Source organism: Balaenoptera borealis (genome assembly GCF_965194805.1).
Source record: "Balaenoptera borealis genome assembly, chromosome: 1".
NCBI lineage: Eukaryota > Metazoa > Chordata > Mammalia > Artiodactyla > Balaenopteridae > Balaenoptera > Balaenoptera borealis.
This window is the reverse complement of record NC_138860.1, coordinates 156,583,398-156,598,534: the sequence shown is the minus strand read 5'-3', so window position 1 is coordinate 156,598,534 and position 15,137 is coordinate 156,583,398. Positions and strand designations below refer to the sequence as shown.

Genomic DNA, 15,137 nt, shown 5'->3' with positions numbered 1-15,137 from the left:
CATGCCGCAGAGCAACTAAGGCCGTGTGCCACAACTACTGAGCCCGCGCTCTAGAGCCCACGAGCCACAACTACTGAGCCCGTGTGCCACAACTACTGAAGCCCGTACGCCTAGAGCCTGTGCTCCACAACAAGGAAAGCCACCGCAATGAGAAGCCTGTGCACCTCAACGAAGAGTAGCCCCCGCTTGCCGCAACTAGAGAAAGCCCGCACGCAGCAACGAAGACCCAACGCAGCCAAAGAAAAAACCAAAAAAACCAAAAACAAAACTGTAACTTAATAGCTGTGTGACTCTGAGCAAGGTAAACCTTGCTGAGTCTGCACAATCTGTAAAATGGAACTGAATACCTTCCTCACAGGAGGCTTCAAGTCTGCTGGTAACACTGTATATTCATCTGGACGGTGGTTATGTTGAAAAAAAAAATCACAGAGTTGTACGTTTAAGATTTGTGCATTGGGGCTTCCCTGGTGGCGCAGTGGTTGAGAATCTGCCTGCCAATGCAGGGGACACGGGTTCGAGCCCTGGTCTGGGAAGATCCCACATGCCGCGGAGCAACTAGGCCCGTGAGCCACAATTACTGAGCCTGCGCATCTGGAGCCTGTGCTCCGCAACAAAAGAGGCCACGATAGTGAGAGGCCCGCGCACCGCGATGAAGAGTGGCCCCCGCTTGCCACAACTAGAGAAAGCCCTCACACAGAAACGAAGACCCAACACAGCCATAAATAAATAAATAAATAAATACATACATACATACATACATAATTTAAAAAAAAAAAAAATTTGTGCATTGTTCTGTCTGTATTGTCGATTAAAAAAAATATTCACAAACTAAAAGTTGAGAGTTATGTTTTATTTGGTGGCAATTTTTAGGATTTCAAGCCCAGAAGGCAGCTTCTCAAGTAACACTGAGAGAACTGCTCCAAGGAGGCGAGGGGGGAGCTAGGATATATAGGAGTTTTGCAACAAAGGGCAGGTAGTTGGAGATTACTGTTAAGATTACTGTTTTTTTTTTTTTTTAAAAAAACTTTGTTCTCATAGAATTTTTTTTTTTTAATTTAATTTTGACTGTGTTGGGTCTTCGTTTCTGTGCGAGAGCTTTCTCCAGTTGCGGCGAGCGGGGGCCACTCTTCATAGCGGTGCGCGGGCCTCTCACTGTCGCGGCCTCTCCCGTTGCGGAGCACGGGCTCCAGACGCGCAGGCTCAGTAGCTGTGGCTCACGGGCTTAGTTGCTCCGCTGCATGTGGGATCCTCCCCGACCAGGGATCGAACCCGTGTCCCCTAGCATTGGCAGGCAGACTCTCAACCACTGCGCCACCAGGGAAGCCCCCTAAGATTACTGTTAATTAAAGAAAACCAGAAATCCCAAATTAAGGAATTTAGCGCTTTTCTATGCATGGGAAGATGCAAGAAAGAGTCTGGGCTCACTGAAATCATGCCTTTGCTATGCACCTTAGCTATCTGGGGCCAGTATCCAGTGTTTTCCTATCTTGAAATCAGGGCTCACCTTAGGGAGTGGCTGCAGTCTGATGGCTGCTAGATGGCAGGTATTCTTTGTTTCCTTCCTAAATTCCCTTAGGGCTCACCAGCTCACCTTCAGTGGTGGCTGCACGGCTTCAATCGCTGATGACTGTTACATCCTTTGTTTCCTGATATGGCAGGCAATATTCCATTTACCAGTATGTTATACTTCAATAAAAAGGCTTGCAGTAAATAAAATAAAAAAGAACATTCCCCTTCCAGGATTGTTGTGAAGACTCAATAAATTAATGTTTATAAAGCCTAAATATACATAAAACATAAATGCGCTGCCAGGGTCCACAGTCCGGATACAGAGAGCACTAACTTTTACCTCTTGAAGCCTGTAGTCCCAAGGTCTTCCCTGTTACTGTCAACCTCTGTGTTGCGGCTCTTCTCTGGACCTCAGTTTGCCTGACCAAATAATGGGACCAGCTTAGGTGTTTTCAGGGAACTTGGCCAACCCGGCTCTAAGGAAGAGAATAGATCAGAGCGGTGCCTGTAGTCCTTAGGGGGAGCCGACTGCAGAAGAAGCCGCCACGAGGCAGCCGAGCTCTCCTCCCTCTGGCAGCAGAACGAGCAGAAGTTGCCCAGAGCGGCCTGGCGGCGGCGCGCAGTGCAATATGGGCCAGGCAGAGGCGCCCCCTGGCCCCGCCTCCGGGGCCGCTTAGTTGGCAGTTGGCGCAGGCTTCACTCACCCGGGAGTTCTCCAAATTCGCGCTGTGGAGTGTGCCCAAACTCCGCCAATCCACCCACCAGCATCCTGAGGAAGGGATGGTGCAGCCTCCCAGCTCAGGCATCCACTCCCCAGCTTGTTTCTGGGGACAGGGGCGGGGTCCACCACTGCGCGTGATGTTGAATGCCCGGCCCCAGCCCCTCCTCTGGGAGGAGCTTCCTCATCACCGCCAGACTTAAGTCCCTGTCTCCAGTCTCAGGCCAGTTTCTTGCTGCCCACCAATCCCGGGAGCTGAGGCCCATTGGGTCGCTAGCAGGGCACAGGACTGAGCTGAAAAGCCATACATCCCTGTTAACGTCCTGTGCTCGTGCCGAGGTGAGTTTCTCTTCTGCTGCCCCATCTTTGTCGTAGCGGAGATGGCCTCGAATCTTCACTACAGATGTGTCCGCCCCCGGGTTAGAGCGAAGAGCAAATGCTGAGGAGGCGGCCCGACTTGGTTTCTGATTTGAGCTTCCTCTTATTCGCTGAGTGATCTTGGATAAGTTCTCAGTTTCTCTGGATCTCAGTTTTCTCAGCGGTAAAATCAGTTCCTACATCAGGACTGTATGTAACAAGAGTTAAGTGAGATAAAGCTCTTAAAGCTCCCGGCACATACTGTCAGTAAGTTTTGGTTGCCATCTTCCTTTTGTTTACCCACGAACACGATTTTTTCAGGAACTCCGGCGTTAATGTGGAATTGCAGAGACGCTTCTCATAAGTGGCAGGAGGGGCGTGGGTTCGCTTGCTTAGGCACCTGCCTTGGGTTTGGGAAAGCCAGGGCATGTTTTTCTGTTGATCCAGTGCTCTGTTAAAGTGAGACTGGAATCTGAACCTTCACCGGATGGGGTTAGTATAAATTAACTCTCCCTTCAGCCTGTCCATACTCTGGGCTGCAGGACCTCCCTTAGAAGAGTCTTGATGATTCTGATCAGTCCTGTTACTTTTCCCAAGGTCTCAGTTTTCTTATCTGTAATACAAGAGCAATCCGAGTATCATCCTTCCTGGAGTCACTAGGATTTTTTTTTTTTTTTCTTTTTACCGAAGATGATGGTAAAATGCTTTGTTATTTTCCAGAGATGATTTTTTCCAGGTTATCCAAGAAGTAAAGGAAGAAGGTGATGGAGGCAGTGACTTTATCAAATGCCCCTCCTGCTGACAAGATCTCCCCCATTTGCCGCTGTGTGTGGGGTGGGGGGAGGGAGCAGGCACTCTAGCAGCTACAGGTTTAGGTGGATGACAGGCCCTGACCTCAAGGAGTACCAAGATTTGTGAGGGAAAATGAACAAACAAATGCAGTGATGTGCACAACTGTCAGGACAGGGGAGGAGCCAGAAATTTAAACTGCTAGCTCAAGGGTGACCTGCAGTTAGCCAGGCAAGGGTGGGACTTGGGGAAGGAAAGTGTGTAGAGGCCTGGAGTCAAATATGGTGGTTGGTTCTGCAAAGTCTGGAATATGGAGTCTGAAATGAAGAGGTGGAGAGATGGGGGAGGTGGGAGCCAGGTTATAAAGGGTATTACCAGGGAGTTCTGGACATTATCCCGAGGGTAGGAGAGATCTACTGGAAGAGATCCTGGGAATCACATGGTCAGATTTGGGGACTGCTTTGTGGGGAGAGGGACACACTGGAAGCAGAGAGATCCCTGGTTCTGGGAGGGGTGGTCATGGCTAGAGCAGTGGCCCTGGAGTTGGACAGGGATGGGCTGGATAAAGATTTAGGAAGTATATATTCTTTTCACATACATCAAGAAGTCCAGGAAGTGTTATTGCAATCTTAGGTTTTACATTACAGTTTAGAGCAGTGTCTTTCGTAATATTTACAAGTATTTACAGGATTTTTTCATGCAGCCAGATAGACCAAATGGGCCACTGCTACATATTTAAGGTGGCTTTCCGTCCTGGCTTCTTCGAAACCAGAAGAAGAAGATAAACTCCCCGCCTCCCATCACCTGTCGAAACCCTAATCTGATAATAGTCAGAAATGCCTCAAACAAACTGAAATACATTAGATGGCTTTTTTAAGACCCCCATGGATTATACTGTAGACAAGTTGTCTGGTTTGCTTTAACACTTGTCATCCAGGGCCTTGAGTCCCTGGTGAGATAGAGTATACAGAAAGAAGAACATGGTCAGGCACTGTGCAGAGTGCTTAAAATCTCTTTAGAATGGGGGAGCTGAGATTCAAGCCCAGGTCTGCGCCACCCCGGAGCTTGAAATCTGTGCTGTGTTGCTGGATTTGATAAGTATACTTTTGGACATGTTGAGTCTCACTTACCCATAAGATATACAGGTGGAGATGTCCAGAGGGAGGTGAATATATAGAACTGGGGTGGGAAGAATTAGTGATTAAGGTGATCACTGAAGACTTGAGCTTGACTAGGGAGTGAGAAGGGATTGAGGATAGAACCCTGAGGGACATCAGTATTTATGGGGAGCAGAGAGGAAAGGCCCATCCAGCCAGGGAACACTCACATGAATACTGCTTCCTCTTCTTCCTGTGTTTTCAAGTTTCCTGTATCAAGGCAGCTCTAGAGCCCTCCTCTGAGAAAGGAAGACTGAGCCCCAGAGAGAAGGAACCTAGGCACTGACCTGGGAATAATAAAACCTGAATCCTGATACTACCCTCACCCCCCTCTCCCCACACACCCAGCTTTTCTCTCTTTTCCATCTAGAACCTCTCCCAAGATAACATGAGGGTTTCTGAATTCTGCCAGAGGTCCAGCTAGGCAGATGCTGACAAGCTCAGAGCCTTTTAATGTTGGGCTGGCTGAAAGGCTGTTGCACCAGGCAGAAGATGAGGAAGTCAGGAGCTGGTAGAGGATGACTTCCTGTCCTATAGGAAAACATCTGTCTTCTGCCTTCTGTTCTGTCCTTTGGAGCTCTTGTTCTTTGCAGATCTGTGTTTGCCGTTTCTACCTCTATGATCCCTGCCCCTCCAAGCCTTAGCCTTTTTTTTTTTTTTAGAAACTGTTTATTTTCCGTCAACCTATTTCCATTTTAAGAGTTTGTGGAAGAACAGCTTAAGACCACTCAGTGGTTGTTCCTACCCACTCAGTGGTTGTTCCTACCCACTCAGTGGCCTGAGCAGTGGGAGCTGTAGACCAGTCTTCAGTGGCAGGCTGAGCACTCCAGTCTTCAGGGGGGAACTGCTGAATAGGCACAGGGCACCTGCACGTCTTGGGACCAGTCTGCCACCTCAAGCCTTAGCCTTTTTGGTTTTCAGTTTCACAAGCAAAAGAAAGGGAGAGGCAAGCATGAGGTTTCTTCTTCCTTTTCCCCTGAGGCCAGGTTTTTGTTCACACTCTCAGCCCAGGTGTAATTTCAGAGCCATCCCTTGTGTTCTGGTAAATCTGGGAGAGGTCAACAGGTCATAGGTTGAAGATCAAGCCCAGGAAACCAGCCCCAGACCCTGGTAGCAGCTAGCAGGCTAGTTCCTCCTGTGAAGTCCAGACATGTTTGCCTGATCCCTGGGCAGGTTAGTGCCCCTGGGAAGTTTGGTAATGAAGAGTATTGCCTTCAGTGGTCCGTGGTTTGCTGCCCGGGTTGAACATTTTTGTTTATTTTTGTTTTAGCAGAAAGGGTGGTCTCCATAAGGTTATGCTAGACTATAAAATTCTTCCTGAGTCAGAAGTATTAGGAAAGACAATTTTGGTGTGTTGGTTATAGTTACAACTTGTCCAATTACCTGCTCTACCATAATATTCTTTTTTTTTTAATAAGTTTATTTACTTATTTATTTATTTTTGGCTGAGTTGGGTTTTTGTCGCTGCGCACGGGCTTTTCTCTAGTTGCGGCGAACGGGGGCTACTCCTGCTTGCGGTGCGCGGGCTTCTCATTGCGGTGGCTTCTCTTGTTGCAGAGCATGGGCTCTAGGCATGCGGGCTTCAAGTAGTTGTGGCTCGCGGGCTCTAGAATGCAGGCTTAGTAGTTGTGGTGCATGGGCTTAGTTGCTCCGTGGCATGTGGGATCTTCCTGGGCCAGGGATCGAAACCTTGTACCCTGCATTGGCAGGAGGATTCTTAACCACTGCGCCACCAGGGAAGTTCCCCATTTGGAGACTTCTGATTTTCATGTCTCTCCAAACAGGGTTGCTCCAATCACCCACCTGCTTCGATCAGTTGGAAATTTTCATGTATCTGTAATTTACTGCTTTCTGCTGTATTGAAGTCCTGTGTCTAGTTCCTCTTCCTGGAAAGACTCTTTTACCCTTGGCTCTTGGGACTGTCCCAACTCATTCTTAAAAGCCAGTGTCATTATTCCCTGGTTCTTGCCCTACAGAAGTCACTTGCTTTTCTGTAGCACAGTGTACATGCACATGTATTTTATAGGTCTGTGTTTACTTGCCTTTTCCCGCCTTTTCCATCAGCTCCTCCTTGAATAGTTGGCTCTGCCACTTAGCTGTTGATTTGGGGCAAATAATTTCACCTCTCTGAGCCTGTTTTTTTATCTAAAAAATAGTATACTTTCCTTGTAAGACTGCACTCAGGCCTAGTAGCATGGCCAATCAGACCTCTGTAAGAGGGACTCAGAGTCTTTGTAGTTCTGACAACCTCCTGGGAACATTCATTTCATCCTTTGAAAAGGGACCCTTTCCTGAGCCAGTTCTGTCACCTGGTCTCACTTTTTCTCGTAAAGGCCTTTGCCTGTCTTACACTGGTTTGAGACCTCATGTAGTTAAGGCTGGGTACTTCTGGGAAGCCACCTCGCTTTTGTTTTTAGGTTTTAGAGCTCTTTAACCAGAACTTTAGCCTGATGGAAGGAAGGGCAGCCAGGCTGGTGGTCCCGTTAGTTTTTGTCCAGGAGTTACTGGCTTTGCTTGGTTCCAGGCACCTTGTCTCAGCTGCCTCTGCTCACAGGCATATACACATGACTCTGTGTTTTTTCTCCTATCACCCCTGTGCCCACTTCCTGCTTTACAGGAGTCTTGATCAGTGGGCCCAAGCAGCAGCACTGACCCCACACCATTCTCTTCCCATCTGTGTTTCAGGGGACAATGGCGGCTTCCTGTATCCTCCTGCACACTGGACAGAAGATGCCCCTGATTGGACTGGGCACCTGGAAGAGTGAGCCTGGCCAGGTGAGGGATGGGAGATTAGGAGGGGGGCTTCTTGCTCCTCTGCTCGGGAAAAGGCACTATTCGGGAGAGGGTGTCTGTGTTTTTTCTAGCAGTCCCCCCCCACTATGCTTCACCTCAGGTGGGATGAGCCTGGAGGGCAGTGGGAAGAAACAAGGGAAGAAGGGACCAGCAGTGAGCACTTGGCTTCCACAGCTGATTCAGAGGAGTGGTTGAGGGGCCCAGCACGGCCTAGAGTGTAGGAAGGAGCCCTTTCCCTGACTGGATCTGCACTGCTGTGAAGACATGGGACCCCTCTGTGCCTGACCCTATGCTGACCCCTAATATGCCACTTATCACCCTGTGCTGTGATCATGTCTCCTGTTCCACGCTGGGTTCCTTGAGGCCAGAGGTAGGCACACAGCAGGTATCAGGGTTTAAAGAATAACTAGGTCAACTGTTTAGACTGAAGGTCAGCAAACTTTTTCTTAAAGAACGAGGTGGTTAATAATTTAGATTTTGTTAGACAACTTGCAAAATGGAGGTGATTATGTACTTATGTAACTATTTAAAAATATAAAAATCATTCTTAGCTCAACGGCCGAAAAAAAACAAAAGAAAACTGCTAGAGTTTAGCAACCCCTGGTGTAGACCCTTCCAGCCCAGGGAGCCTGGGAGCGGAGACCTGTTTTCCTAGATTGACACAGGGAGAGATTCAGCTTACACCTGGGGTAGAGCATCTCCTCAGGGCTTGTTCCCTGTGCTTGGAATCTGAGTCAGAGTTTAGAGAAGTTTGGGAGGGACTCTGGCAAGGAGAATGGCCTCTTCTCTCTGGAATTTAGGCTGGGATTTGTGGTGTGGCTGGATGAACTCTGCCTTTTTTCCCTTTGCTTTCCTTCCTACAGCTGCCTAGGAGCCTGGTTCTGTAGGCAGGCACTTACATGGACTGGGACGAGTCCAGGAGCTAGATGAAGGCAGTTGGTGACAGCCAGAGCCAGGGCCAAGATTGGGGGCAGGGATGGAGGGGATGGGGAAGGGTATGGAGCAGCAGGAGTAGGGTCAGGTGTGAGAGGCATATGTCTGGATTGTAAGAGCTACACATAAATGGGGATCTTGAGTGGCAGGGGCCTGGCACCCTTAGTTCTGCTCCTAATGCCATGTTAGTCTGGTTTTTAACAAATTGACTGACCTGTCCTCCTCCTTGGTGTCTGCTTTCTTCTCTTCTGGTGGGGGACTCTGAGCCCAGCTTCCATCTCACTTCTCTGCCTTCCTTCATTTTCTGCCCCCTCACCTCTTCTGCTCGCCTGAGCTCTCTTGGTCTACATGGCTTCCCAAGGGTCTCTCTCCACGTGGCCTTGCCCTGGGAACTATTTACCTGTGTATCATGTTTCCCTAACCAGCTCCCCAGGGCTGGGGACCTGTCTCCATGACTACACTTCTGCCTTCTGTCCTCTGTCAATGTATCCATCCACCTTCTGAGCATCTAGCTGAGAACACATTGTTTGTTTTAGCTGGGCCCTGCTGAAATTGCTTGGAAGGAACCTTGGAGGTTAGTGGGGTGGGGACAAAGGGTTTGGGGACTCTGAAGAGACTTCTGGTCCCCGAGACTAGAGCCATCTTCTCATTTCCACTGCATGGATGACTGCAGTGGTAAATTCCTGCCCCCTCCCCGCATCAGTGACTCTCAGGAGGGCAGTTTCTGGTCCAGACCAACAGAGCTAAAACTTCTGCTTTTCTCACCTGGCAGGTAAAAGCAGTTATTAAGTATGCCTTGAGTATAGGCTACCGCCACATTGACTGTGCTGCTATCTACGGCAACGAGACTGAGATTGGGGAGGCCCTGAAGGAGAATGTGGGACCTGGCAAGGTGAGGACTGGGGCTACAGAGGGGTGGGGTGAGAAAACTCAGAGGCTGGGGCTGAGGCCTGGCGAGAGGGATCTGGCATCAGCTTCCTTCTAATTCCTCTCCCAGAGGTGAGGGTGGGTGAGATTGGGTGCCCTTGGCTCTTCTAACTATGGACCCTGCCCCCTGTACTAGTTGGTGCCTCGGGAGGAGCTGTTTGTGACTTCCAAGCTGTGGAACACGAAGCACCACCCCGAGGATGTGGAGCCTGCCCTCCGGAAGACACTCGCTGACCTCCAGCTGGAGTATTTGGACCTGTACCTGATGCACTGGCCTTATGCCTTTGAGTGAGCCTTGCCAGGGTCTTCATCCAGGGAATCGGGGGTTGGCGGAGTCATGTTAGTAACTTTTTGTAAATCACAGTAGCAGAACAGGAGGGGAACACTCGGCCTTTTCTGCTACAGTTTAGCTACAAAAAAGGGGTGCAGCCTCACATGGTGTGTATCCTAGGGTGTACATGGGTGGTCCCTCCTGCTGCCTTTGTACATTCGGGAAATGTACTAGCTTCTGCTGACCTAGGCCCTGGGGTTGCAGTAGAGTAAGCTCCCACAGAGGGTGTGAGAGGAGCCGACCATCAGCTCTGTGCTCTGTGCTTGAAGAAGGCTGCAGGGGCATGCAACTCCCCGAGGTGAAAGGAGTTAAGGAAGACTTTCCAGAGGAGAGGAGATATAATGTGTCTAGGAAGAAGAAGGGGGGGGGATGGGCATTCCATATAGAGTTAACACTTGGGTTATGACTTGGAAAGGTGAAAAACCATGCTTGTTTCTCATTCTTGGCCCTTTACCCTTTCTGGGCTTGGATTATGGGATGTAGCACGGCTAGACGGGCAGGTAAGCAGGAGCCTGGCGTTTGTGCCCACACCTTGGGGACTGTCTTTCACTCAGGCGGGGAGACAACCCCTTTCCTAAGAATGCTGATGGGACTATACGCTATGACTCCACCCACTACAAGGAGACCTGGAAGGCTCTGGAGGCACTGGTGGCTAAGGGGCTGGTGCGGGCACTGGGCCTGTCCAACTTCAGCAGTCGGCAGATCGATGATGTGCTCAGTGTGGCCTCTGTGCGCCCAGCTGTCCTGCAGGTGAACACAGCAAAGATCAGTTGGTTTGGGGGCAGTGTGTGTGTGTGTGTGTGTATGTAAATGAGCATGAGTGAGCAGATGATAGGTCTACTTCAGAGAGACGGCTAGAAAGTTGTCAGAAGTGCGGTGCAGAAATCCTCTGCTTAAGGAAGGGCATTGAAGTGTGGGAAGAGAATGAAATAGTGGAAAACTGTCTAGAGAGTGAGAAAAGCAGGTTGAGGGGAAGCGGGGGGTCAGCGATGCAGGGTTGGTCAGGATGTGCATGTCTGGGTGGGGCCAGCAAGCTGGCTATGGCCACCTCATGATGATAGGTTGTTTCTTGGCCCAGGTGGAATGCCACCCATACCTGGCTCAGAATGAGCTGATTGCCCACTGCCAAGCACGCGGCCTGGAGGTGACTGCTTATAGCCCTCTGGGCTCCTCTGATCGTGCTTGGCGTGATCCTGCTGAGCCTGTCCTGCTTGAGGAGCCAGTGGTCCTGGCACTGGCTGAAGAGCATGGCCGCTCTCCAGCTCAGATCTTGCTCAGGTACGCAATCTTGGGGAAAGACAGTCAGGTTAGGGAGAAGGCTTCTGGGGTGGGAGGCAAGGGTTGAGGGGTTCCTTATCCAAATGCCTGGATGAGGCTGAGAATCCTGCCGTGTCATCTGGGGAGAGGCCACTCTGAGGCATGTTCCCTATTCCAGTGAGGCTCAGGGGTTCCAGGGGCTCAGAGAAGGCTGCATGGAGGACCAAAAAAAAAAAAAGTGCTTATGTGTACTGACTCCAGTATAGATTCCTCATCTATACCTCAATCCCCCACTCAGGTGGCAGGTCCAGCGGAAAGTGAGCTGCATCCCCAAGAGTGTCACACCTTCCCATATCCTTCAGAACATCCAGGTACTTGGTGATGTGTCTGTCCTGTCTTCTTTAGTCCACTGGGACACAGTCTGGCCCTGACTCTGTTTGGCTAAGAAGGCATTATTCTGGAACCCCAACTTCCACTCGCAAAACTGGCTTTCCTGACCCCCCGCTCCCATCCCCAGGTGTTTGACTTCACTTTTAGCCTGGAGGAGATGAAGCAGCTGGATGCCCTGAATAAAAATTTGCGATTCATCGTGCCCATGCTTACGGTGAGTGTGTATCACCCACCAGAGTCAGGGAATATGAGATTTGAGGCAGGATTCTGGCCTAAGTCTGGCCTCAACCTTGCTGGCCACAGGCTTGGCAGGATGCTGTTGTTGGTAGGATTGCTGTCCTGGACACAATGGGCTCTTTTTTCTTTGCTGAGCTCCGGGAAGTAGTCTGGGTGAGGGATAAGGCATGTAGCCTGTGAGTTCCAGTCCTGCATCTCGATACCTTGTAACCTAGAACAAGTTATTTAACTTCTCCAACCTTCAGCTTCCTATGTGTAAAAAGATCCCAGTTCCTGACACATAACAATTACTCAGTAAATGATATAAATGGGACATTCTCAACCTTGTTAGAGGTTTCCCTGTTGCACATAGGGAAATAAAGTGTTCCTTATCCCAGCTGAGACTGCAAACTCTTAGGGGCAGGGTCAGCCACGTACCAGGCTGTGGGTTTGGTGCTGGAATGCTCTTGGTACTGTGGCATTCTCTGAGGCCCTAGCCTAAGTCACTGCCATCTGTCATAGTGCTGTACACAGGTAAGGCTGTTGAGTAAGATTCTTGGGAAAAGATGTCCTGGGTCTTTGGAATGTCAGCTCCTACTAATGGAGTCATCTGTCTCTCTTTCCAGGTGGATGGGAAGAGGGTCCCAAGAGATGCAGGTCACCCTCTGTACCCCTTCAATGACCCATATTGAGACCACAGCTTCCTGGCTTCCTTTTCATCTCTCCAGCTATAACATCCTGCCATCCCCAGAAAGAATGAGTTAATAAAGCCATTGGAGCATCCATCCATGATACTTGTTTGTCTTATTTGTCTGGTCAGACCTGATATGGAAACAGTTTCTTTTAGGGATGCTGGGTGTGACCTGCCATGAGTCCGAACTCCCTTATCTTTCTTGATTCTGGAGAAACCAGTGTGTAGCTGAATTCCATGTCCGCCTTCATAAATTATAAGGTATATTAGTGGCGTCGCGCCACCTAGAGGCATCTCTTAGCACTACATGCCATCCCAGTGTAGTTTTAGTGAGAATGCCAAAAATTGGTCACTTACGGACTGAGATCAGGGGAGCGAGAATCCTGTGGTTTCTTTACACTTCTGGGCATGGGTCTTGAGTTCCTGCATCCCGCCCACCCATCTAGTCAGTGCCTAGATTTAAGAATATAAAGAGCCAACAAAACTTACATTCTGAAGTTTGGGAGTCCCAGCTTGGAAAATCAGGAAAGCTGGGGACAGGGTCTTTTTCTCTCAGACACTATAGTCAGTGTGCATAGGCTACCTGAAGGAGGCAGAGTCAGCACCAAAGTTTGTCACTGTACCTAAGGTCCTATCTTATATATTTTGTGGTCCCACCAGAGACTGAGATTTTGGGTTTTTAGCAGGGTTTTTGGAAAATCCCTCTAACCTCCGGTCACACAAAATTCATTTTAGTTTTCTAGTTGAACCATTGCTCTTCATTCAGAAAATATTTATGGAGTACTTAGGCACTATGTGAGACCCTGGGGATATAGCTATAATCAAGACACATAGGTCCCTACAGTTTACTTGAGACAGACTAAGTAATTGCATAATTAGTTTAATTGCAGTTGGAAGAAGTGCTATGAAAAAGCGCAGAGTGAGAAGCTTACTGATTTAATCAGCTGAGATCTGAAGGATGAGTAGGGAATAATTAGTTAAAAGAGGTGAGAGTGGTAATAGTGTTCCATGCAAATTGGATAGCCTTGAAACTGAAAGAAGTTGTAAAAACCTAAAGAAAGAAGTCTTTGTGACAAAGTGAGCAGGGGTGGAATGGCATGAAATAATGCTGGAATAAGGTAGGCACCTGGTGATGTAAGGCCTAGGAGACTGGGTTAAGACTTTAGGGTTTTAATTTTATTTATTTAATACATTTATTTATTTATTTATTTATGGCTGCGTTGGGTCTATGTTGCTGTGCGGGGTTGTCAGCGAGCGGGGTCTATTCTTCGTTGCGGTGCGCGGGCTTCTCATTGCGGTGGCTTTTCGTTGTGGAGCACGGGCTCTAGGCGCGTGGGCTTCCGTAGCTATGGCTTGTGGGCTCTAGAGCGCAGGCTCAGTAGTTGTGGCGCACGGGGTTAGTTGCTCCGTGACATGTGGGATCTTCCCGGACCAGGAATCAAACCCATGTGCCCTGTATTGGCAGGTGGATTCTTAACCACTGCGCCACCAGGGAAGTCCAAGACTTTAGGCTTTTTAATCCTGAATGAAGCAGGAAGCCATGTAAGAGTTTTGAGCAGGAATAACATGGCATGATTTGTGTTTTAGAAATACAGTGCTGGTGCAGTGGGGAAAATGGATTAGTGGGATAAAAAGTGGTTGTAGGGAGGCATGTTGGAAGTTAGTCTTTTTATTTTATTTTATTTTATTTTATTGAAATATAGTTGATTTACAATGTTGTGCCAGTCTCTGCTGTACAGCCAAGTGACTCAGTTATACACATACTATTTTTTTAAATATTCTTTTCCATTATGGTTTATCACAGGATATTTAATATAGTTCCCTGTGCTATACATTAGGACCTTGTTGTTTATCCATTCTAAATGTAATAGTTTGCAACTACCAACCCGAGAAGTTAGTCTTTTGTGTCTGGTCCTTTCTACCTGGAACAATCCACCTGTTAGCCTACTGTTGGATGAACATCTATTACTTAAACATTCAGTTTAGCTGTCACTTCCTCTGGGACATCTTTCCTGATCTCACCCTCCCCAGGTGGCTTGCTATATGATTCCATAGCTCCCTTATACCCTTTCACGATCCAACTTTCCACAGTTATGAGGTAGTATGAGTTTGAAATGTATTAGTTTGTTGGGGCTGCCATAACACTACCACAGAGTGGGTGATATAAACAACAGAAATTTGTTTTCTTACAGTTCTAGAAATTAGAAATCTGAGATCAAAGCATCAGCAGGATTGGTTCCTTCTGAGTGGTGTAAGGGAAGGGTTTGTTCCAGGCCTCTCTCCTTGGCTTGTAGATGGACATCTTCTCCCTGTGTCTTTACATTGTCTTCCCTCTGTGCACATCTGTGTCCAAATTTCTTTTTTTGTTTCTTTCTTTTGTTTTGTTTTTTGGCTGCACCACATTGCTTGCAGGATCTTAGTTCCCTGACCAGGGATTGAACCTGGGCCCCAGCAGTGAAAGCGTGGAGTCCTAACCACTGGACTGCTAGGGAATTCCCTGTGCCCAAATTTCTTACAAGGCTGTCATATTGGATTAGGGCCCATCCTAATGATCTTATTTTAACTGAAGACCCTGTCTCCATATACAGTTACATTCTGAGGTACTAGGGGTTAGTACTTAAGTATATGATTTTGAGGAGGGAGGACACAATTCAGCTTATATCAGGAAGTGAAAGTTGTCATAACATCAAATTATTCACTAATAAGTTGACTACTTAGAAATTATTCTTAACTCAAACATCTCACCCTGCTTAACATTAGCATTTCTCTATTGACATCTTTGTCTAAATCACTGGGCGGTACAGTGCACATCCACTGAAAAGTGAAATTGCAAATCTTGCAAAAGTTAACAGTACTTTATGAAGCAATGGAAGTGATGTTGGAAACTTAACACATCATACCCAAAGCTATCGAAAAGTGAGGATCTGACAGTTAATTGGGAAAGAAAACCAAAGATGAAGACACTAGACTTCAAAAGAGGATATTTGGCTTATCAAAGTATTAAGGAAGGCCTTTGGGAAAACTATGAAGTCCTTAAGTGTTTTTGCAAAAAGGATTCTTTATATGATT

The 15,137-nt window shown here is 48.1% G+C and overlaps 1 protein-coding gene and 1 long non-coding RNA gene across 2 annotated transcripts; one reads left to right on the top strand and one right to left on the bottom strand.

The window, feature by feature from the left end:
- Positions 1-771: 771 nt before the first annotated feature.
- Positions 772-2,343, bottom strand: LOC309615857. Its single transcript, XR_014237105.1, has 4 exons — positions 2,214-2,343; positions 1,850-1,985; positions 1,505-1,646; positions 772-1,336 (listed from the first exon to the last, which is right to left on the bottom strand). It is a non-coding gene; the product is annotated as an uncharacterized lncRNA (long non-coding RNA).
- On the top strand, positions 2,221-12,169 carry AKR1A1 (aldo-keto reductase family 1 member A1). The gene is made up of 9 exons (XM_082365156.1): positions 2,221-2,566; positions 7,216-7,305; positions 9,029-9,148; positions 9,320-9,471; positions 10,069-10,264; positions 10,593-10,792; positions 11,070-11,142; positions 11,289-11,375; positions 12,004-12,169. The coding sequence occupies exons 1-9, from the start codon at positions 2,375-2,377 to the stop codon at positions 12,067-12,069; spliced, it is 1,176 nt and encodes a 391-aa protein (XP_082221282.1). The 5' UTR covers positions 2,221-2,374; the 3' UTR covers positions 12,070-12,169.
- Positions 12,170-15,137: the final 2,968 nt, after the last annotated feature.

Coding starts and splice junctions, on each gene's coding strand:
- AKR1A1 (XM_082365156.1), top strand. CDS start 2,375: ATGCCCGGCCCCAGCCCCTCCTCTGGGAGGAGCTTCCTCATCACCGCC. Junction 11,143..11,288: donor ATATCCTTCAGAACATCCAG/GTACTTGGTGAT, acceptor TCCCATCCCCAG/GTGTTTGACTTCACTTTTAG. Junction 11,376..12,003: donor TCATCGTGCCCATGCTTACG/GTGAGTGTGTAT, acceptor CTCTCTTTCCAG/GTGGATGGGAAGAGGGTCCC.